The sequence below is a fragment of the Syngnathus typhle genome, linkage group LG10, assembly GCF_033458585.1.
Source record: "Syngnathus typhle isolate RoL2023-S1 ecotype Sweden linkage group LG10, RoL_Styp_1.0, whole genome shotgun sequence".
Lineage (NCBI taxonomy): Eukaryota > Metazoa > Chordata > Actinopteri > Syngnathiformes > Syngnathidae > Syngnathus > Syngnathus typhle.
In genome coordinates, this window is record NC_083747.1 from 13143431 (window position 1) to 13165461 (window position 22031).

At 45.9% G+C, this 22031-nt stretch overlaps 1 protein-coding gene and 1 long non-coding RNA gene across 6 annotated transcripts; one reads left to right on the top strand and one right to left on the bottom strand.

Moving 5' to 3' along the window:
• Positions 1 to 5198: 5198 nt before the first annotated feature.
• Positions 5199 to 17852, bottom strand: znf574 (zinc finger protein 574). 5 transcript variants are annotated; one of them, XM_061289107.1, is made up of 10 exons: positions 16396 to 16530; positions 16045 to 16206; positions 13472 to 14582; positions 12173 to 12645; positions 11729 to 11823; positions 11024 to 11118; positions 8981 to 9126; positions 8619 to 8906; positions 7082 to 7710; positions 5199 to 5782 (listed from the first exon to the last, which is right to left on the bottom strand). In XM_061289107.1, exons 1-9 carry the CDS (start codon positions 16528 to 16530, stop codon positions 7096 to 7098), a joined length of 3120 nt encoding a protein of 1039 aa, XP_061145091.1. In that variant the 3' UTR covers positions 5199 to 5782; positions 7082 to 7095. The 5 variants fall into 5 exon arrangements, with proteins under 5 accessions (XP_061145091.1, XP_061145093.1, XP_061145094.1 ...); XM_061289109.1 differs by having other exon boundaries at positions 5556 to 7710; positions 12173 to 12352; positions 12431 to 12645; XM_061289110.1 differs by lacking the exon at positions 16396 to 16530 and adding an exon at positions 17704 to 17852 and having other exon boundaries at positions 5556 to 7710.
• LOC133160976 (uncharacterized) lies at positions 16414 to 18625 on the top strand. The gene is made up of 2 exons (XR_009715978.1): positions 16414 to 16550; positions 17459 to 18625. It is a non-coding gene; the product is annotated as an uncharacterized LOC133160976 (long non-coding RNA).
• The last annotated feature ends 3406 nt before the right edge of the window (positions 18626 to 22031 follow it).

Below are 22031 nucleotides of genomic sequence, written 5' to 3' on the forward strand. Positions count from 1 at the left end.
ATCGTAATGTCAAAATGACTTTTAGACGTGAAACATTTCCTACCCAAGTGGCCAAGTATCGTTCTTCCCCATCTGAGAAAGTTCTAATATGCAACATTTCTGACTTAAGGGCCCAAATGCAGTCCCACACAAGCTGCACATCAATGAAGAGCAAACTGAGGCAAAAATATTTCCTACTCAAGTAACCACAGGAACTCCACAAGGCCAGAACGAGACCAAAAGTCAGACTTCCAATGACAGCAACTCACGCACGGCAATCGCCACAGAGAAATGCTGTGACACAACTTGAACTGCCACTGGCATTGCACGCAGCCCCAACGCCCGTTTGTCTGTTGGCGCCCCACCCCCCACCGTGCCAAAATATCTATTCCGCAGCAGCAGTCTACAGCTCATTTCCATTCTACACTACTTTGCTCTTGACACCTTGAGGAGGAACATTTGCCACACAAACACACAAATGACGAGCACAGCGCAAACTTTACTCAAGTGTTACATGTGCACCCCCCCCCCCTCGTCCGAAGATGGTGGGATAATGCAAGAGGATGCGGCGGGATGTAGGGAAGGAAGGAGGGAGGGAGGACAGGGGATTGACATTCAGGCCGAGCTGCACGCTCTGTTGCCAGAATAATGATGAGCTCCTTGGCATTCTGCTCACATCTGCTTCACTATCAATGAGAGGGAGGGAGGAGAGAGGTAGAAAGAGGGGGGGAGGAAACAAGGTGAACGACGGTGCAGGGGATGAAAGGAGGGATGTAATGGAGGACAAAACAGAAGAGTGTGCAAACGCACTTGATAGGCTCCCCAAGACACACATAACACGAAGCTAACAGTCCCACAGCGTTGCAGCAAAGCTATGCACACACACACACACACGCACACACACGCACACATACGCACGCGTGTGAAAGAGACCAGTCGTTTTCAAATCGAGGACCACCCAAAAAGAACAGCACGGCGCTCTCCACGTACCAGCATGATGGCATCAAAATACAGTAACATAGTAGACCTAAGTGCCCAGCAACAATAAAGCTATTTTAATCCTAAAAAGTACATAAAAGCTAGGGGGAGCACCACCGGGGGGGGGATCTCATTTGAGTCAGGACCACCAATGGTTCCAAAGCTAAATTAGCTTACGATGTTTATTTTAGTGTAGTTACGCTACGCTCGCGGACCCCAGTTTGAGAACCAACAAGTATTGGCTCCCATATTAAACAAAGCTAACGGCCCCTTAGGAGTGAGCAACTACAAGAACAAGCATGCTGCATGCACACAGCCAGGCGCGCAGGCACTACTTTGTCAAAGTCAGGGCGGGATATATCGCGCAGCCTCAGCAGAGGGAAGCAAAGGATGTTTGGAAAACGGCGAGCGCCAGCAGCAGAATGGAGCAAGGTGCCGAGCTGAGCAAGCCGCAAACGCAGGGAGCCATCAATTAGAGGAATGCCACCACAAAGCGCAGCGAGTGATTCATGTGGCAGATTATGCCGGCAGCCCTGCCCGCCGTTAATAACAACAATATGTTAATAGAGTGCAAGACGGTCGAAGGAATCGTCGTGTCCTTCTACTTGACGCCGTCCCAATTAACTGTCGTGGTTTTTTTAACCACTTTCATAGAGACTGAATGTGGTTGTTTTCCATCCCACAGTGAAAACACTTTCCAAGTCGTGTCAATATGTGTTTTTCTTTTTGCAAAATGGTGAATGCAATGCACCTGTTTTGGTGGGGTGGTCTTCTCTCATGAAAATTGGCCACTTCTGACTCCGCCCCCCTCTCACACAGGACCAATGATGAGTGCTGATTGTCCTTTTTGATGTGGCTTCGTCTGACTTTTTTCAGTCCATTTATCAATGACAGACATGTTCATGTTCCACGTTGCTCAGTACATAAAAACATTTTATTTTTTAAATAGCCGTGCAGTTCACCAAATCGGTGGACTGTTTTCCGCAATGAATGACAATGCACGGTAAAATCCAAATTGCGGCGAGCTTTTCGAGGCCCAAATTGAAAACAAAACATTAAAATGCAGCGTTCCAAAAGCTGAGGTGCTACAAAAAGGGAAAGAAATTAGCACCAAAAACAACTTCAAGCCATTTCTAATTAAAATCTGCTCCTGAATCGATAGTAATAGGCGAGAACTGACACCGATATCATTATGGGGCTGATTCTAGGCTTGATTCCAAATATCAAGTCTTGCGAAGGCTGCCGAGACTAACGACCGATACTTAAGGAGACCACTTGCTACCGTTCACCTGCCAGGAAGTAACCAATATCCACGGCTGGCGCAACGCCCTTGTCCCGAAAAGTCAACGCTACATTCGAAAATTGGACCTTTTGAGAAGAATATGAACAAATGTGAACAATTTCATAAAATGAAGCAAGCATTTGCTGATAAAAAGTCATTTCATTTGTTCTCACCAGGACAAATTGTTCGGTGTGGCGCAGGCGCTTCATCCCAAGCAAGATGATTGATTGGACTTTGCCTTCCTGGCGCCAGCTTGCATTGTTTACATTGTTAAATCCATCGCATGTTCGCAGCGGTCTGGCTAATCATGAGCGGGGGTGATCAGTTTTCTAATATCCGCCGAGGGCACGCTAACGCCCCAACGACCACAAGCAATGCGGCCATGAATATAGTTAGCACTTGGACCATTGATTTGCACGCATTTCGTGCAAGTCCACACAATTCATTCAAGGAGACTTTGCGGGCTAACAATTCCACTGCAATCATTTAATTGTGGGATTTTGTTGCACGTTTTTGTGTATTTCTTGTTATATGAGGAGATACAGTTGTCATCCACAGGCTGCCTTCCTCCTGGAGGGCAAAAAAACAGCCGCAAGGCATTGCAGAACATCAAACGGCGGCTGGATGACTTTGAAATTGTACACAAGTGACGAGGCCTTCCGAGAAATTCCAAAAAGCATCAAATCAAAGAAATGATGCTAATTGTGGCCAAAGTTCACTTTTGGGCTGAGCAACAAAATGCAAACAAATATTTTAACACAGCATGTGCGTTTTTAGGGATCATTTTGAAAACAGCTTGTTTCAGAGCACTGATTTGAATTGAAAATTGAATTTACATCTACATAAGAAAATCAAATACATTTTTAATACACGAAAATTGTGGGGACAAATGTTTGGGAAAATATTAATTATAACAAAATTAAAATGTGCAAATTTTTGTGGCCAAATGTAGCATTTTAATGGCCTTTTACTTTTTACAATTAATTATTTTTTTAATTTAGTTGAGATTTTTTTCATTTTTTTCATTTTATTTTCCTTTGGCAAATGTTTTGTTTCTCAGTGGCCTGCTTAAGCGGCATTCTCTCCTGCGGCTCCAAGGCAATACAAGCTGGACAAAGCGGCGCTTGCTTGTTGTCCTTCACCTGCATGGGACATTGTGATGTCAGCTTGTTTACTGCTGAGAGAGCTGAACATCGCACGTTCTCTCCTGAGGGTCACTTTGGGTATTTTTAGGGTGCATGATATCAAGAGAATATTACAAGGGGGGTGCAAGGAGACGGGGAGGGGGGTGGAGGGGGATGGGCAGCTCGCTCATCAGGATAAAAATCACTTTCCGTCAGCTCTTTTGAAGATAACCTTGGACCATTGACCTTCTCGTGGATGTGAAGAATTGAATTTTCAAAGCGCTTTCCAGAAGTTCTTATTTTGCATCTTTAAATACAAGCTAGTCATATTTTGACATGCGGTCCAATTCAAAAACGTCTGTCAAACATTTCAGTTCCATGGCGTGTCAGCATTTCCATTATCCAATATACTTCCAATTTCAATTCCATAGTCCATCCATCCATTTTCTGAACCGCTTAGTCCCCACGGGGGTCGCGGGTGTGCTGGAGCCTATCCCAGCCGTCATCGGGCAGTAGGCGGGGGACACCCTGAACCAGCAGGGCACACAGAGACCAACAACCATTTGCACTCGCACTCAAACCTAGGGACAATTTGGAGTCTTCAATACGCCTACCAAGCATGTTTTGTCGGATGTGGGCGGAAACCGGAGTGCCCGGAGAAAACCCCCGCGGGCCCGGGGAGAACATGCAAACTCCACACAGGGAGGGCCGGAGGTGGAATCGAACCCGCACCAATTCCATAGTATTGTTGAAAATATTCAAAAATTCAAATTCCTTAAATTAGGGCTGTCCAAACTACGGCCCGCGGGCAGTTTTTATTGGTCCGCAGCAAATTCTGAAAACATAATTGAATATGGCACCCACAAGAAGCTTGAGCTTGAGAAACTTCTCAGTTTCCACACTAGCGTTTGACGTCCCATTAGCACAGGAAGAGAAGCGAACGCGCAGCGTTTGACGTCCCATTAGCAGAGCTGAACTCTCTCCCCCTTTCTGCGTAGTGTCCTGTACTTTTGCGCTATGCTTACTGTCTGCTGTATGCACACTTGCTCCGTTTTTCTCCTATTTATTGGGTTATTTGTTTATTTATTTATCACTCTTATTATTTATTGTTCGTGCCTTCTTGTTATTTTGTGTCGTTTACTTGTATGTCTATCGTGTGCTATGTCTCATCACCGTGGGATAGAGGAAACATAATTTCGGTTTCTTTGTGTGTCTTGGCATGTGAAGAAATTGACAAGAAAGCAGACTTTGACAAGTGTCAACAATGCTGCCAAGTAATGCTTTGGAAAACCAAGGAGACAGCTAGCATGGCTAGCTCATGGTCAACCAAGTGAGTTATGGCGGCCATCTTGAACTGAACTACAAAAAAATTTCAATTCTTTATCACAAACATAACTCTTACCTTTTTATTCCACGTAGAAGTGAAAATAAGCGATTCACACAAATATAGTAGATAGTAGGAGTATGTAGTCCATGATAACTTGGGACGTTTGATTCCATTTTTGCTTTTTTTCTTCTAAATCTTAATCTACAAAGTACTTAAGAAAAACAGTTTAGACCATTGCCTCTACCTTGGTGGACTCGCTTCCAGAGATGCCATCGTTAGGGCTTTGTACAAATATGGCAGGATGTGATGTGTTCATCAGCGAATATTCAAGCAGTGAACTTGATGCCGTCAGATGTGCATGCAGAAGCAACTTACACCGGTGATGAACACTATCATGAAAGAGGCAAATGATTTTTCTGTGGTTTGGTTTTCATTTCTGTATATAACTGACAGTAAAAATCTATTTTTCACTTTTGCCACCCCTGTCAAACACAAAATTGGGCCTCCGTTCTCCAGAAAATATTTGTTTATTAGCCGGCCCCACGTCGAGTATCAGAAGAAAGCGATACAAGGCAGACAAATTGCCATTGCCGGACGCCTTTTGCACCTTGGGAGGCCCATCCGTTGCCACCATTCGCCCATTTCACTTCCCCTCGCTCACCGTCATCAGCATTATTGCTTTCCTTGACACCGTAACAAAACAAGACAGAGTGGCCCCGTTTGCGCCGACACGCGTTTGCATGTGTGTGTGTGCAGGTACAAGGGTAGAGGACCTCCATAATAAAGTCTTGCTTACAAATAGATAGTTATTTTGGATTTTCAGTGCCGGCAACCACTGGATTAATTCCATGGAACGACACACACATTATTTGAATAACAGTAGGATTTATTTAATTTGAGGACTAAAAGTCACTAACAATGAATAGAGCAGACAATTGGAGTTCGCACGCACCTCGCCAACCCGGTGACAGTGCGGGGGGGGGTTCACTCTGACTCGTACTGCCGCTGAGCTGGGTGCCTTTTCACTCCCACGCTTGTTAGCCCGAAGAGGCGTGCGACAGCAGGGGCTGCCGAAGGTGGGATGATCTACAGCTGCAGAGAGGTTTTGATGAACGACTCTTACTAGCTTGTACAATGTGATTTGAATTAACCCTTTGAGTTAACCCTTAAGCAATCCCGGTGTTTTTGGGTGTGCCTTTCAGTTTTTTTTTTTCCATTTACCATTTTTCAAGTCATTTGGGGTGTTTTGAATAAAGCGCCAGGGGATGTATATTCGCATGTCCTGAGTGTTGTTAGTCACCTAAATGTTGAACAGAGGGTGTGATTTACCGAAGTCAAATTCCTTGTTTGGCACGCTCAAACATGGCGAATAAAAAACTCTTGAATCTTGATTATTCATAATTGTCATCTACTCATGAAATGAGCACATGGAAACGCAACAGACAAAAAAAAAAAACACCCCATCACAAACTCAATTGAATCTAATGAAGTCATTTGTTAAGATTTACATTTGGACTGTCAGCTTTCGCATTGATCTTTTTTTATTGTCCACCAGATGGCACTAAATTTCGCATTCAAAGCATGCAGTAAACTAACAAGTAGGAAGATTTTCTTCAAGGGTGGCCGACGACCGAATCAATTCGGTGTGTCGCCACTGATGTTGGATAATGGTCAAAACAAACACCAGTCTTTCTTCTTCCAAGTCCACATTCTGTGTTATAAACTGAAGACAAGTCCAAAATTTAGGCTGAAGAAGAGTTTAAAGTAACCTAAATGTTTCCACAACAGTTGTCGGAAGATTGAATTTGAGGAAAAAACGGAGGGTGGATCTTTCCAGGTTTGATTGTATTTTAAGGCAGGGTGGTTAAAGCTGGAAACTATTAAATTTGCGTGAAATTAAAGGAAGATCCTAAAATGCGCTCTAAGCTTTAAAGGTGACCTCCACCATGCACATGAACACTTGGTCAATGTTTCACTACTTGTTTGCACTTCAAAATTCACAACAGGTTTTTGATTAAAGAAAATTTGCAATGTGTCCATTTCTTGGACTTTTCTGGTCTTTCCCAATCTCTGTCGCAATGTGCTGAGCGCACCAACTCTGCGGCCACATCTCGTTTTATTGATCAATTGCAGTATTTGAGGGAGGCGTGCACTCCTCATGATGAAGAAGAGGCGTTAAACCCTAATTCGAAATGAGCCAGGGATCGTGGCTCACAACTACTGTTGTTAGCAAGTTGTGCAAAAGGCACTGAAGCATTGAACAGATGGGCTTGTATTCCAAAGTTAAGAGAAGGTAAAATCAATCGCACATCTAACACTTGTGAACTTTAGCGCTCAAGTTGACTATCTAATTTTCTTTCCAAGGAATGTATATTTTGAGTGAAACTTCACCCGGGGCTCGACGCTCAAATGGTCTCCTCCACGATGAACTCGATGGAGTGCTGCTGCGGGGACTGCGAGCCGTCCATCATGGTGATCTCGCTGCCGTCCACTGTGATGGTGGGAATGGTGATGCCCTGCGCTCCCAGCATAGACGAGGGCAGGATGACCACCTGCGAGGTTCCGTCCATGCCACTCAGCTCCTCGGCGGGGATCATGACCGCCTCCCCGCCGCCCTCACTGGCCTGCAGCACGTAGATGGTCTGCATGCCGCCGTTGCCGTCGTCCACCTCCACCTGGGTGGCGTCAGCAAGGGAGGAGAGCACTTTGGCCCCCTCCAGCACCTTCTGGACCTGCGCCGCCTCGTTGGCGCTGGCCACCTCCTCGGCGGCCTGGGCAGCCTGGTCGCCGTGCTGCCGGATGTGCTTGTCCAGGTTGGAGCGGGAGCGGAAGGCGGCGGGGCAGTTGGGGCACGGGTACGGCTTCTCGCCGCTGTGGGTGCGGGCATGCTCGGTGAGGCGGGCCGCCACGCTGAAGCTCTTGCCGCAGATCCAGCAGCAGAAAGGCCGCACGCCGCTGTGGATGCGCTCGTGGTCCTGCAGGTGGGGCAGCTGGCGGAAGCATTTGCCGCAGGTGGTGCACTGGCGGAGGAGAAGAAACCGGACAAGACCATTAATATGCGAACCGCTCCCGGTCCGGCTCCAGGAGACTTTTGCCCGGAGAAGCGTCCTCATATTTTACTGTGCCTTCAAGTGCCGCTTGAGCAAAGTTGGTTTTTGCGGCGGCGGGCTACCCGCACGGCTTACTGTGCCTCTTTATAGCAAAGACATTCGCGCATCAAGGGTTAAACATATTTTACGAGGTTTTTCGCAAGGTGGGAAGTGAACATCAGACTTTATTAGAGCACAACATCATCTGCTGCTTGATCCACATACTGTGGATTTTTCATACTTTTATGAGCGACTACACCAAAACACAGCATCAACTTTTGTGGCTTCCCTATGTCTTCTTTTTTTAACTTTGTCGGCGAAATTCTAAGAAAATGCATGATTTCTCTCTGTCGCCTGGCTTCAATTAATATTCGGCCACAGAAGGACAGCCTTTGTTGCGTCTCCTATCAAACATCCATCTTTGAGCGCGGCCAGAGTGATGCTGCGTGGTTGCCAACATTAAATCAATTCCCGCAGCGGCAAGCAGGGCGGCTTGGTGGGGAAAGTTGATGTCACCGGCACGGCAAAGATGGAGGGTCGCCAGTGGGACGGGGGCGGCAAAAGAGGTGGGGGTGGCGGGGGATTCCCAGAATAGTAACAGGCAGCGAGGGGAGCTGACAGGTCCTAAATCAGCCCGGCCATTAATCACAAGTACAGCGAGGGAGGAAACACCCGTAGGACACACATACACGCACAGGTTGCAAATGGCTCAGGTCCAGAAGTGGCAAGATGGCCATTGCGGGGATCAGCTTCTGACCGTGAATGCTGGATTTCAGTTTGTGGTGTAGGTCATGAAAAAAAAAGCAGGTCTTCCCAACGATTCTGAGTGACTTTCTTACCTCGAAGGGCCTCTCATTGGTGTGAGTCCTCATGTGAACCTGGAAGGTGGAGTTGTAGGCGAAGCCCTTGAAGCAGATCTCGCACTCGAAGCGGACCCGGCTCTTGGACTTGCTAATTTTGCCCTGGCAGTGGGCCAGCACATGCTCCTCCAGGGCCTTGTTGGAGATGAAACGGCGACGGCAGGGCCGCACCGGGCACTTGAGCGGCGTCTGGCCGGTGTGGGATAGCCGGTGGAGGTCCAGGCCCTCCTGGGTCATGCAGCGGTGGCCGCACAGGTCGCACTCAATCTGCAGGGGCGCGTTTCAGACTTTCAGTTTCTGATCCTTTGTTGACATGGTGTGGACAACTCCGTAAATCTTACCTGTCCTGTGGAGCGCCCTCGTCCTTGTCCTCGCCCGCGTCCGGTGTTCCTCTCCTCCTCGCTTGTGCAGCGCTGCAGGTGGATCTCAAGCACAGACTCGTTGATGAACTGGGAGGAGCAGTGGGGACAGACGACGGGCTCCTTGTCTGAAATGGAAGAAATGGTGGGATTGTGAATCCAAGTGGAGATGAACACATTAAAGGTCCTGGCTTCATATCAAGTCTATTTAGGTAGACTTTAATATGGCCATAATTGACAACTCATTCCCTGATCTTGACCCTCAAAGTTAGCATGTTTTCCCCATGCTGTGCGTGTTTTCCAAAAACATGCACTTGAGGCTGATGAAGTCCTCTTAAGGTGTGAATGGTTATTTTCTACATGTGCCCTGAGATTGGCAGGCGACCAGTCCAGAGTGTACCTGGCTTCTCGGCCAAAGTCAGGGACTCTAATGAGGACAAGCGCCAAAGAGAAGAAAAAAATAAAGAAAAATCAATGCACAGGCGGTGGCACGCGCAAGTACAAGCGCTGTTCGTTAGTGTGCGTTGTAAAACACGTTGAGTGAAGTCCCGCTTCAATTCACTGAGAGAGAGATTTGACTCCATCTTAACAGCGCTGCAGTGATCATCTGGTGTTTGAGTTTCAGGAAGCCTACAGCTTTCAATTTAAAAAAAAAAAAAAAAAAAAAAAAAAGGAGCATTAATAAGCGGCAACAGTATCATTGGATTCTCCGGGGAGAAAAGGTCACATTGGCTCATTGACACTTTGCCACTTCATTCACTCCTAAATGAACACTGTTTTCCCACTCTCAGCCAAAAAACAAAACCAGCCAGAAAAATAATCACATATTTCCCAACTGAACATTAAAACAATTTTTCATGTTTACAGTAGGAGAATAAAAAATACACGAGTTCCCACTTCAGACGTAGTCTCATTCTTAAAGCGACTGCGTCACCAGGATTGATGTGCGAGTCGGAACAAGGTTGCCATCTTGCGCTAACTCAATAAAAGAAATGTCATAATTACAGTAACCCACATGGCAGGACAGCACAATACTTTCATTTTCCACTCAAATGACCTAAGTCAAGGTATGCTCAACTCTATTCTCTCTTCTCTATTAGGTGCTAAAGTTTTATTTTAAAAATTCCTGGTTTACTCCCCGCACCAAAAAGAAAAAATCAAAAACAGGAAGGCCGTAAATGAGCGCACATCTCTGTGATTGGACGGGTAACACATTTGCAGTGCCAATGCTGCAAGTTTTGCGTGACTAACTATTGCAAGTGATGCTCAGTCTCTAGTGATCAGCTCATCAATGAATTGGCGGCAGATATCCAGGGTCTATTTAGCCAAAACCAAATGCTCTACCGTTGGGATGAAAACATGTCTGGGGAAGAAGGAGGAGAAAAAAAAAAAAAAAAAGGAGGCTAACCGATGGCTCATGAGCACGTCAAGGGGTCGTCAGCCCAACGGCTGGCAATCTGCTAACCATCAACACCTTTCTACTCCAGGAGGGACGACCGTCCCGCCCCGGCCCCTCCTTCGATCGATGTCTTCAATCATCTCTCGCCGAAAAACGCCGTATCTCTGACCTCTGCCTTGTGCGGACTCATCAAGCTGAACTAACGAGCACCCCCCCCCCCCTTGATTAAGATGAAGTGTGGGCACGTTGACCCAATTCATACACCTGCACCTTTCCCATTCCGTTCCACTTGAGACACAGATCAATGCAAAGTCGCTACCCTAATGCATGGGCGCAACAACGCCGACGTATGTTTAGTAATAAACAAGATTGACCTGGTGAATGGGCAGGCATTTATCGCAGAGTCAATAGTAATTGACTGGGAGTTGCACTAATAAGAACATCATAATTGATTCGTTTCCATTACGGCATAGCGGATTTTTCATTACACGCTGATACCTGCTCTTCCGGTCCCGAACAGAAACACAAAACGACTGACGGGGAAGATAACGCAAAAAAGCGTTTCCTGGTAGAGTGCTTTCTTCCCGCTGACAATACAAATTGGGTAGGTCCAGGGGGGCTCTGACCTTGATGGGTGAGGGAGTGCAGGTCGAGGTCCTTCCTGCGACTGAATGCCTCTCCACAGTCTGGGCAGGGGAATGGGTTGCTGGTGTGGAGAAGTCTGATGATTTAAAAAAAAAAAAAAAAAACTTTTTAAACATATGAATAAATAGCCAAGAGTGTCTGAGCTAGAAGAACAGCAGTAAACTAAAACCTACTTGACATGCAAATTTTTTCTGCTCGTGACAGGGCTGTCGCCATGTCCACTTAAGGACACAACCTGTCAATAGTGTACAAATGCAATCGTTCTACTCAAAGTTAATGAGGACTGCGACATTGTTCTGAAAAAGCTAGGGAGGTGACTTCATCAGCCATTTCACCTCATACTCACAAGAATATAATAGACAGACACAGTGTACACATTTCCTCCCTCCTATCCTGTCCTGTCCTGCCCTGTCCGCTTAATTTGCTTGGGCTGTCTGTCAATCATACGTGGCTGAAACTCAAGGACGTCGAAGATATCCGGGCACGGCGTGTTCAGAAAGCTTAAAGGTCCGACAAAGCTGCTACACGGCCAGCCAAGAGAAGGGCGTTAATCTAAATGTCATACTGTGATAATGGGACACACATTTACCTGGATTGCCAAGGCTGAATATTCTCACTGAAGAGAAAATAGTGCAGCGAGACACAAAAGAATACATCAAACAATACAGAGAAAGGAAGCGTGTTACTTGTGATGGTTGAGCTGTTCCTCTGTGTTAAAGTGTGAAGGGCAGAGGGGGCACGAGAAGAGACCGTCTCCAACATCACCATCTGCAGCATACATCTGCAGCCAAGGACACAGTGAAGGACAAAGGAGGACGGGGGGAAAAAAAAAGATTAGTAAGCAAGGTCTTGATTCAAGACTCTTGAAAAGCCTTGTGCAGTACGCTTTATTCCGCCTTTAACACAGTGAAACGCAAAAGACTAGCACTTACAGAATCCTTCACATTAAATAAAAATAATGCACTAGAGGGCTCACTAAAGAGCAAGAGTAAACAAAGCCAATTAAACAAACATGAAGCAATATTAGACAAGAATTGTTTCAAGAGGCAAATGTTTTTGTTATGGTGGGAAGGTACAGGACCAACAGTAGAGGCGTGCCTCTTGTTGAAGAGGCAGAAAAGGGGACCGACCGGTTTGCGTCCGCGCTTGCGACGAGGCTGGTCCGAGGTGTGAATGAGCTGGTGCCTCTTGAGAGTGGCGGCCTGCGTGAAATCTTTGCCGCACACGTCGCAGCAGAAGGGCCTGTTGCCGCTGTGACTCATGGTGTGGCGCAGCAGGCTCTGTGAGTTGGTGAAGGACTTGGAACACACCTGCAGAACAACGGCAAGGCAAGGCGTGACGTGGCTGACTTGTGTTGCTGCAGTGCGCTTGAAGATTCTGACGGCCACCTTGCAATTGAAGAGCTTCTCTCCGGTGTGGCTGTAGACGTGTGTGCGCAAGAAGACGCGCCTGGTGAAGGTTTTGCCGCAGTAGGGGCATACGTGGGGCAGGGCGGTGCGGGACCAGTCCTGCAGCAGCTTGGCGGGTGGTGGGAGGTTCGCCGTGTCCACCGGAACTGCTGCCCCGCCCTCAGCTTCCTCTTTACCGCCAGAATCCTTGTTTACTAAAAGGAGAAATTGTTGGAATAATTTAAGTAAAGCCTTATCATTTATGAGTTCATGGCTTTCCTTTCATCTAGGTTCTTTCTCTTTAGTGACAGGAAAGTCTTTTGATCTCTGTCAGCCATATGTGTCCTTCCTGTCCTTATGTTATCTGTGTGTTTTTGTTCTTGTAAGAGGTAAACACAGTTTGAAGTGGTTGCGAACAAGTTATCCCATATTTACTCAAGTCTTGTTCAAGTGTTTAGGACAAGTCACTCTTGTTATTGCGTGTTAATTTACTAAGTAGATAAAGTCTAGCAAAGGTCTAGTTGCATTGTTCCACAGGAAAGCGGCAATAGAAGTTATCTGATCTCATTCGCGCACGACTCGGCCAACAACTGGAGAAGAACAGATGGACAAACTCTGCGGAGGTCACAGGCCGACAATGAAGTGCTAATTCACACCACACTACATTCCTTAGCTAATCAACGTTGCTACAGACACAATCTCCCCTCCCTTTAGTGTAGCAACGCCTCTGTAACCAGGGCAACCAAAACATTAAATAGAGGAGCACGTGGAGGGAGAACTCAGAATTGATGGAGATTGTAACCGAGTTTCCTCTCTCTATCGTTCTCCTCGCGAGAAAAGACTTAATATTCTGTCTCACTGGTGGTTTGTTTGCTGTTGCTCTTCTCTTAATAGTTATTCAGTCATTGAAATAAACCTGACAGAAATAATCACTTTTGACATAAACAGGCTACAGGAGCAGATTTGAACATCTTCCCTCAGCAAAGGCCTGATCGTTGCATTGTCAGCTTTCTTACATCAGTTTTGCGGAGTCCACTTTACCTTTGCCAACGATCCGGAAAACCTGCCTGCTCCTCTTTGGGGCTGGTGCATCCGACTCAGTGAGCAAGCGCTTTGAGGTCTGCGCCTCCTCCGTAGGCGACCCGATCTCGTCGCCGGTCTCCACTTCATCTATCGGGCCGCACTCCAGAACGCGGTGCTGCCTGCGATGGTACAGGTACTGGGTGGTGTTCATGAAGGTCTCCTTGCAGTAGGAGCAGGAATGGATGGGCGTGTCTAGGTCGTGCATGGCCCGACGATGCGTGGCCAGCACGGCGGCGCTGTTGAAGCTGCCGCCGCATTGGAGGCACAGGAAGAGCTCGGCGGGCTGTGCCGAAGAGGTGGAGGGTGCGCCATCCGGCTCCTGCCCCTCCGCCGCGCTGCTGTGCGGGTACATTTTCTCTGATTGGCTGCTCGCCACTGTGGTGCTTCCTTCGCCTTTCTGCCGGTGTTGCTTGCGGTGGTAGAGGAAGAGGGTGGTGTTGAGAAAGCTCTCGCCGCACACGGTGCAGTGGTGCAAGGCCTCCTCGAAGCCATGCGTTTTGCGGTGGGCCACCAGTTCGGAGACCAGGCCGAAACAGGAGCCGCAGTCCACGCACAGCAGCACCGGATCAGGCTTTGGCTTCTTTAATGCGCCTCTCTTCCTGGGAGACGACTCTTCCAGCGCAGATGAGACTGTGACCACCTCGGGAGCCGCCGGGTCGGAACCGTCGCACGACGAAGCTTCGACGTCTCGTGTTTGTTCCTTTTCTGATCCCAAAGCGTCCGCTCGGTCGGACTCGTGCTCACTCACGTCAGGCTCGGCGACGGGATGAGGTTCCTCGGCAGGGAAACCGGACTGCGTCTCGTTATCCAACTCGCCCACGACGACGGCCCTCATACAGACACCTTCTTTGCGATGACTCTGCCATTGGTCCAGGCTCTTGAAGAGCTCCTCGCAGTCCCCGCACTGGTAGAGGATTCGGGGCTGATCCAACAGTTGATCTTCGCTGAGCTCGGCCTCTTGGGCCTCCATGTCAGCCTCTTGCACCACATTATCGGCAGACTGTGCCGACAGTGGCTCCAGCTCCACTTGGATTCGCGGGTCGACCGTCTCCTCCTGTGTTAGGGCCGGCTGCGAGAACACAATGGATGGGGGAGAAAGAACAGAATAAATGTTCCTTTGGTTGGAGAATAAAAATAAAGGAACATTTTATTGCCACTGTTAGATGACTAAATGCAACAAATTCGTTAAAAAACAAACAAACATATACTTTCATTAGTATCATAAAGCACAAAGGTAGTTCTGCACTTGTCAAGGCGCTACACCTACAACTCCCTCGCTCAGATTAACCGTAAATGTTTGCGTGCACTGAACGTCACTGTAAACGCTCTCTTTATCCAATAAAACCATTAACAGCTGTTGTTACGTGGCTATATTCCTTAATAAACAAGCAAATGATAGCCAATGGAGTGGGACGGCATGCGTTATGTCAAAGCTCCTGAAGCTTAATGGCTCCCATCTCCCTGGGTGAATGCAAATTGAAAATTATCAACAGCAATTCAACAGTCACACAAAACACAGAGACAACGATGGAGGACAAAGGCGCATGATCCAGAGCTGGCGAGACGGCCTGGGCAGTTAGCGAGCATCATGAGCCTCAGTCTGCCGAGTGACCTCATTAGCAGCCGTGGCCGGCTGTTCCAAAGCCCCGCCACATCGATTGCCATCTCGCAGATATGGAACCTTTTTCCAGACATGAGATTGAGCTCCATTTGCAGGGTCAGAAAAACTGCACTTAAGACTGGAGAACTTAAACTAAAGGATCGGTTTTGTCTGTATGACTATTGTTTCAGGCCTAAAGGTTAGCATTTCTATTTTGGTATTCTACCATCTTAATTGAGATTTCAAACAGCGAGACGTCGCAGAGTCCGTGACCCTCGTGAGGATAAGCGGTTCAGAAAAAAGTAGTGAACCTTGTGTATGAATATTGCGAGACGACTTCAAAGTTTCATTGAAACGTGTTAAAATGCAGTCTTTGTACGTGCATGCTTTAACATGCAGGACTGCCGGAGCTCTACTGCTCTGCATTAGCAAATTTGCAAGTCTTCAAGGGAATCTATCCTCTGTTAGCTAATGAAAACCGTGGCTGTGTGTTTATTTTTGTGCTTGTGACGCTGTGGAATCTTGTAGTAATTTATTGTAGTTACAATTTATTATTTATGAGAAAAATATGATGAAACAAATCATGTTGGAGGCTAATCTGCGACAATGACTTGATGGAGGTCCATAATTGACTTTTCTGCACAACTCCACACTTGCAACATTGACAGCGATACAATTTGTTCTCTATGTGAGAAAAGTGTTCAGCCCTCAGTCCCGCTGAGCTAATCAATTCTGAGAACAAAAAAAAAACCACTGAGCGGCCTATAAATTGTGGCAAACAAGCTCCGTGTTTAGTGCTCAGCTGCAGGTCAATGCTACCATTTAGGGATTTTCATTATTAATCAGTGGAGCCACGAGCACCTCATGCCGATGCTACGAACGCTTTTAGTTGCGCTTTTTGGAGGAATTCAAACCAGCGAGCTTTTATTACTTGCGTTTGGAGCACCGGAACAATCATAGGCGTGACGCGGGACAAGTCAGCCTGGTCCTCCTCGGCCGTGCAAGTCATCTGGTGCTTCAGCACCTCTTCCAGGGTGTTGAACTCCTTGTAGCAGGGGAAGCACATGTACACCGACTGAGTCTCCATGTCCCCCTGCAGTAGCCGAGAAAATATCAGAAATTAAAGATTTATGTGCTGCAACTAAAAAGATTAGCTTTCAATATAAAAGCAATTGTATGTGTGTGTGGTGTATGTGCTTCTGGTGCAAACATTGCCCTCTCCTGATGGAAGACAAGAGTGCTAGTTGTGATGTCACTGTATGCAGCATTCACAGTCACACACCTTGTCTCCCCGCCCTAATTTGTAGGCACATTTCATGTTGTTCAAAAGCCGCCTTTCTGCGCTTCTGACATCCAACAATATGCGACGAAGGTTTTCCCTGATTCTTCGAGTGCTTAGTGACGTTGGTAATAACATCACGCTGCTGAACCTGCAAGGTCTGTAAGCGCAAGCGTCTGTATGTTAACAACCTGCTTTAGCTAGGAAAGGCAGTCCTTTAAATTTAAGGGGCACATTTGGGGGAGGGGTCTGGGGGCTCATTTCAGACCACTATTTTAAATCATGAACAACAGATTGAGTATTTGTGCTTAGTAACAGTAATCTAATTGATTGCATTGCAGTTTGTGTTTATTTTTCAACAACTGCTGGGGAAATTTGTTCACATTTCAGACTTTTGCACAATTTAGTCTTCAATGAACAGAACATGTTTATGAAATGTTGGGGTCAATTATACAAGCCTTGTACTCCAATGACAGTGTATGACTGTACTTTGTAGTGTTTTTATTAAATATCCATTGTGTTGTGTAACTTGCACGTCTTTTTGACCATCTCACCAACTTTCGCTCAGAGGGTTATTTTCTAGTTGAATCTTAAGACTGTGCGGGAATTACAAACACAGAACCGACAACCGTCTGAAGATGAAAGCCAAACGGCCTAACTTTCGGTGTGCGTGGGCCTTTGAGTAGCGTCCACACCATTTCAAAGGCGCGACGATTCACTTTTGGCCTTACTAAACCACACCAACACACATTTAAAGAAAAAAAGCCTGATGAAACGCACACTATTTAAAGCGAATACAGGAAAGGTGGGGCAGGGGTTAGTTTTGATTGTACATAATAAAATGTTCGATGGCGCCGAGCAGCTCGGCGGCTAATTTAGCAGTCACCGTCATGGACAAGAACCGTTGAGCTAAATGGCCGCCCGGCTAATAGCAAAAGCTAATGGCGTGGCCGCGAGATAGCTCCAAAAGCTAACGAAACGGCCTAGTCTTCGACGCGTTTCACCATCCCAAACCCTAGTAAGTATTCCCCTAAAACACTTAGACGACTTCTGCTTCCTCGTGAAGGTTCTACCATGAAGGCGTTGGAGAAGAAGAAAACGGAGGAGAAGAAGAAAGAGGCGAAGGAGAAGAAGAAGAGCATACTTAAGACGGAGGGCGGGATACCCTTCTTCGGTGGTGTAATGGCGGCGATAGTCTAAAAGTCTCGACGTCCCCTTACTGGTGAAATGTTGTCAATATGATAACATACGGAGTAGGAAACGATGCCCCAAAAGTATGAAAAAGAAGTGATCAAACGTCGAGTAACTCACCGGGGCTTGCCGTTACGTTTTGACGTCGACTCTTGAAGGGGAACTAGGACAACAAGTTGATTCGGGGCTTGGTTGGAAGAAGCGCGGCGCTGATTTGTCCAGGTGGTCCCGTAATCCGCCAATGGCGTTCGCTGACACTGACGTTTGATGGACGAAAGCGCGCTAAAACACGGCGGAAATGTAGTATGTCCACTACGGAAGAGGATTAGGGCCAGTGAAGGGGGTGTGACACGATTCTGACCTTCTTTTCTCAAAATTCTGACTTTGAAGTGAGAATTCTCACTTTAAAGTCTAAGTTCGCACTTTACAGGATTTTGACTTTTTTTTATTTTTATTAAAGGGATTCTGACTTTTTTTCTCACAGACATCTGACTTTAAAGTGAGAATTCACACTCTAAAGTCAGAATTCTGAGCCCTAATCCTCTTCCACAATGGTGGAAGATATTTTTTACGTAAAAAACTATGTACTCAAGTGCAATTACTACACTCCCATTCATACTTAGTAGTACTCGTTCAACTCCTGAAATGCATAATGCACAATTTAGATGTGTCATGAAGCCTGTATTTCAATATTAAGGTCCTCATTTCAGATCTGTATTTCAATATATTATTCATTCTACATTTGTTTTGCAGAGCTGCCAACCTATAGTATTTCACTTCCTGAACATTTTGAAGTTTCACGATTTAAAAATACTGCCAGGAATATTCCAGTTTCACTGCACACTTCAGTAAAGGCTATGAATATATACTAACCTCACTAAATCCAAGGCATTGCAATTGCACAAATTAATATTGACGGTTCAGAAAAAGAAATTTATCACAAAATTACTTGATTTTATTGCTTGACATTTTTGTGGGCCTACACTTGTTAAACATGACTAAAAAATTTCACGTCACAATAAAACTTGCTTCTAGAGCTGAATGGGAGGGGGGATTCTTTCATTTGATCACTATAAAGATCGCTTCACCCGACGACCTGAAATACTTTTGTATACTAACCTTTTTTTTTTTGGTTTTGGTTTTGGTGTTGGTTGAGTCATCCTGGGTGAAATTGAAAGGGGGGGTCTGAATTTTAAATTTTAAGTTGCCCTCATTCTTCAACCAGAAAAATAAACGCTGCTGAATACACTTTTTTTAAATATACAGTATCTCACAAGTGAGTACACCCCTCTCATTTCTGCAATGTTTTAATCATATCTTGTCATGGGACAACACTGAAGAAAGGACACTTTGAGACCATGTTAAGTAGTCACTGTAGAGCTTGGATAGCAAAGTAAATGTATTGCTACTTCAAAGTAACTCAAAATACAACAATGAATGTGTAAAATGCTGGCGACAAAAGTGAGTACACCCCAACTGAAAATGTCAAAATTGGACCCAAATGTCCATATTTTGTATGGCCACCATTATTTTCCAGCACCGCCGTAACCCTTTTAGGCATGGAGTTCACCAGAGCTTCACAGATCACCGCTGGAATCCTCTTCCACTCTTCCATGATGACATCACGGAGCTGGTGGATGTTGGAGACCTTAAGCTCCTCCACCTTATGTTTGAGGATGCCCCACAAATGTTCAATAGGGTTTAGGTCTGGGGACATGCTTGGCCAGTCCATCACCTTGGCAGTGGTCGTCTTGGAGGTGTGTTTGGGGTCGTTATCGTGTTGGAATACTGCTCCGCGGCCCAGTTTACGGAGGGATCATGCTCTGCTTCAGTATTCCACAGTACATGTTGGCATTCGTTGTTCCCTCAATGAACTGTAGCTCCCCAGTGCCAGCAGCATTCATACAGCTCCAGAACATGACACTCTCACCACCATGCTTGACTGTAGGCAAGACATACTTCTTTGTAGTCTTCACCTGGTTGCCGCCACACATCCTGGACACCATCTGAACCAAATATGTTTATCTTGGTCTCATCAGATCACAGGACAGGGTTCCAGTAACCCATATCCTTAGTCTGCTTGTCTTCAGGATATGGATCCAATTTGGACATTTTCAGTTGGGGCGTACTCACTTATGTTGCCAGCATTTTACACATTCATTGTTGTATTTTGAGTTACTTTGAAGTAACAATACATTTACTTTGCTATTAGCTCTACAGTGACTACTTAACATTGTCTCAAAGTGTCATCTCTTCAGTGTTGCCCCATGACAAAATATAATTAAAACATTGCAGAAATGAGAGGAGTGTACTCACTTTTGTGAGATACTGTATATTTAAGACTCCTATAATAGAGCAGCAAATCAGTAGCACTTTTACAATATTTCTGACCTTCACTAGTGTGTAACATTTCTATGGGGAGTTTTTAAACAACAAAGCTCAGCACCCATTGGCACATCCAGAGTGCATGGATATTTCAGCACTAACTACCGTTTTTTTCCGTGTATAATGCGCGAAATCTAACTAATTTATTGTCCTAAAACCTGGGGTGCGCATTATACATGGGTACAATTTTTTTTAAATTTAAAAAAAAAAAATATATATATATATATATATATTTTTTTTTTTAAGAAAATCATGGTCCATACGACCGCAATGCTCTCTTATCAGACGCTTGCTCGATCACCTGCTCGTTTGCTGTCACAATGTACTCTACACAAATCCGAAACATTTGTTGCGGCTCCAAGTCACGACGAGGGGCAAGTTTTGGTTTCCAAGGGTGTTTTTATTCCTCTTCAACGTCTCTCCCATACAGAGCCGCCTTTTTCACGTCCGCACGCCTTTTTCACATGTCCGCACTGACCGCGGTGGTACCTTTACGGGCAGTCGGAGAAATCAACGCCAACAAAAAAAATTACATCCAGCCTAGTTAAGACCATACCAAAGACTATAAAATGAGACCCATTGCCTCCCTGCGTGTGTGACGATCATTGGGACTTAGTAAAAAATAAAAATAAATAAATAATTTTTAAAAAATCATAAAAATTGGGTGCGTATTATACATGGGTACAGGCTTTTTTCCAGCATCAACATGCCATTTTTAGGGTGCGTATTATACATGGGGGCGCATTATACACGGAAAAAAACGGTATTTCTCTCTCACACACAGTCAGACTACCTCAAGGGGATAATTTGAAATCCTGACAAGACTCTTCTATAAAAGTGCAGTAGGTTTTAATGAAGTCTGCTTGTGTGCGTGATCCCTTTGAGTAATAATGTGCTCGCTGGCGCACTCTCTGCTGACTCTTGTTTTTTCTGAATACACATGCAAAATTAAATGTTTGCCCTCATGCGGCCCGACCCATTCATGTATTACCCTCTCAGCCAAAACCGTGCAACCTAATGAGATCAAATACAAAAGCTCGAGCAGATATCGTCCCTTTACAACCTCAGTCAAGAAGTTACTCGGGAGCCTTGTCGGTTCTGAATTCACACATGCTATTACTGATAGCGTTGAGAAAGAGCAAGGAGGGGCAAAACATATGAAGCTCCTGAAGCTTCATCACAGTAATGTTTTTCCTTCAAGGTTGAGAGTGGCTGTGACCCATCTGGCAGCAAGCCATCTCTTCAATCCCCATTTGGCGTCTGGTTCGCAAGTCTGGTGGGAGTGGCTCATCCTCCGGTTGGTCGGCAGGGCATCCGAGGGCACACTTTGACTGACCCGTCACTCTGTGAATATAATAGTTTATGCGGCACAGTGGAAGCTCGCTGCGATTGCTCCATTGCCAATTTGGTAAGTGTCGGGCTGGTTGATAAACGGTAGCGGGAGATTGAATAAAACCACTGTAAACTTATTAAGTGTCGGTAAAGTCACAAGGGACAGTCAATATTGTCCTGATGGAGGAAAAGGAAAATCACGTCAGCAACTTGGAAGGAGTGACACAAAAAAGGGTGGCGTCAGCACCTTTTCAAGAATGTTTGCTGATCACTAAAGTAAACGTTTGACTGTGTATCTTAAAAGAGGCAATAGTTTGCGTTTTGTGCAGACACCAGCCAAAAGTTTTCAAATACACAATCGATGTAAAGGGTTTACAACAACACAAGACCTCAGAGGAGGATTTCAACAAAAGGCCACCACAGGAAAGAGAACTAGACTCCCCTTTCTGCACTTTCTCTGTGATTCAGTCTGAAATCCACTCAGGTCAGGTGCCATTTCCTGGGAGGGATTCTCTCAGTTCTGTCTCCCAAACTCGACAGATTCCATCTCTCATTCAGTATTCTCCTTGGTCTACACTTGCAAATTCCACAAGTTGGCCTGTCCCCTGCTGCAGTCTTGGGCAAGATTCCATTAGTCTCCCAGCATGAGGGATGTCATTATTCAACATATCTAGTCCCTAAACCTATTCCATCAGTGTCACATGGAGATTCTGTCAGACAGGCACAATCTC

Excerpts from the sequence above, each read along its gene's own strand:
- znf574 (XM_061289107.1), bottom strand. The coding sequence starts at position 16,530 with ATGTTATTACCAACGTCACTAAGCACTCGAAGAATCAGGGAAAACCTT. Across the intron at positions 12,646-13,471 it reads TTTCCGGATCGTTGGCAAAG|TAAACAAGGATTCTGGCGGT; the intron begins GTAAAGTGGACT and ends TTCTCCTTTTAG. Across the intron at positions 9,127-11,023 it reads GCACTCCCTCACCCATCAAG|ACAAGGAGCCCGTCGTCTGT; the intron begins GTCAGAGCCCCC and ends CTTCCATTTCAG.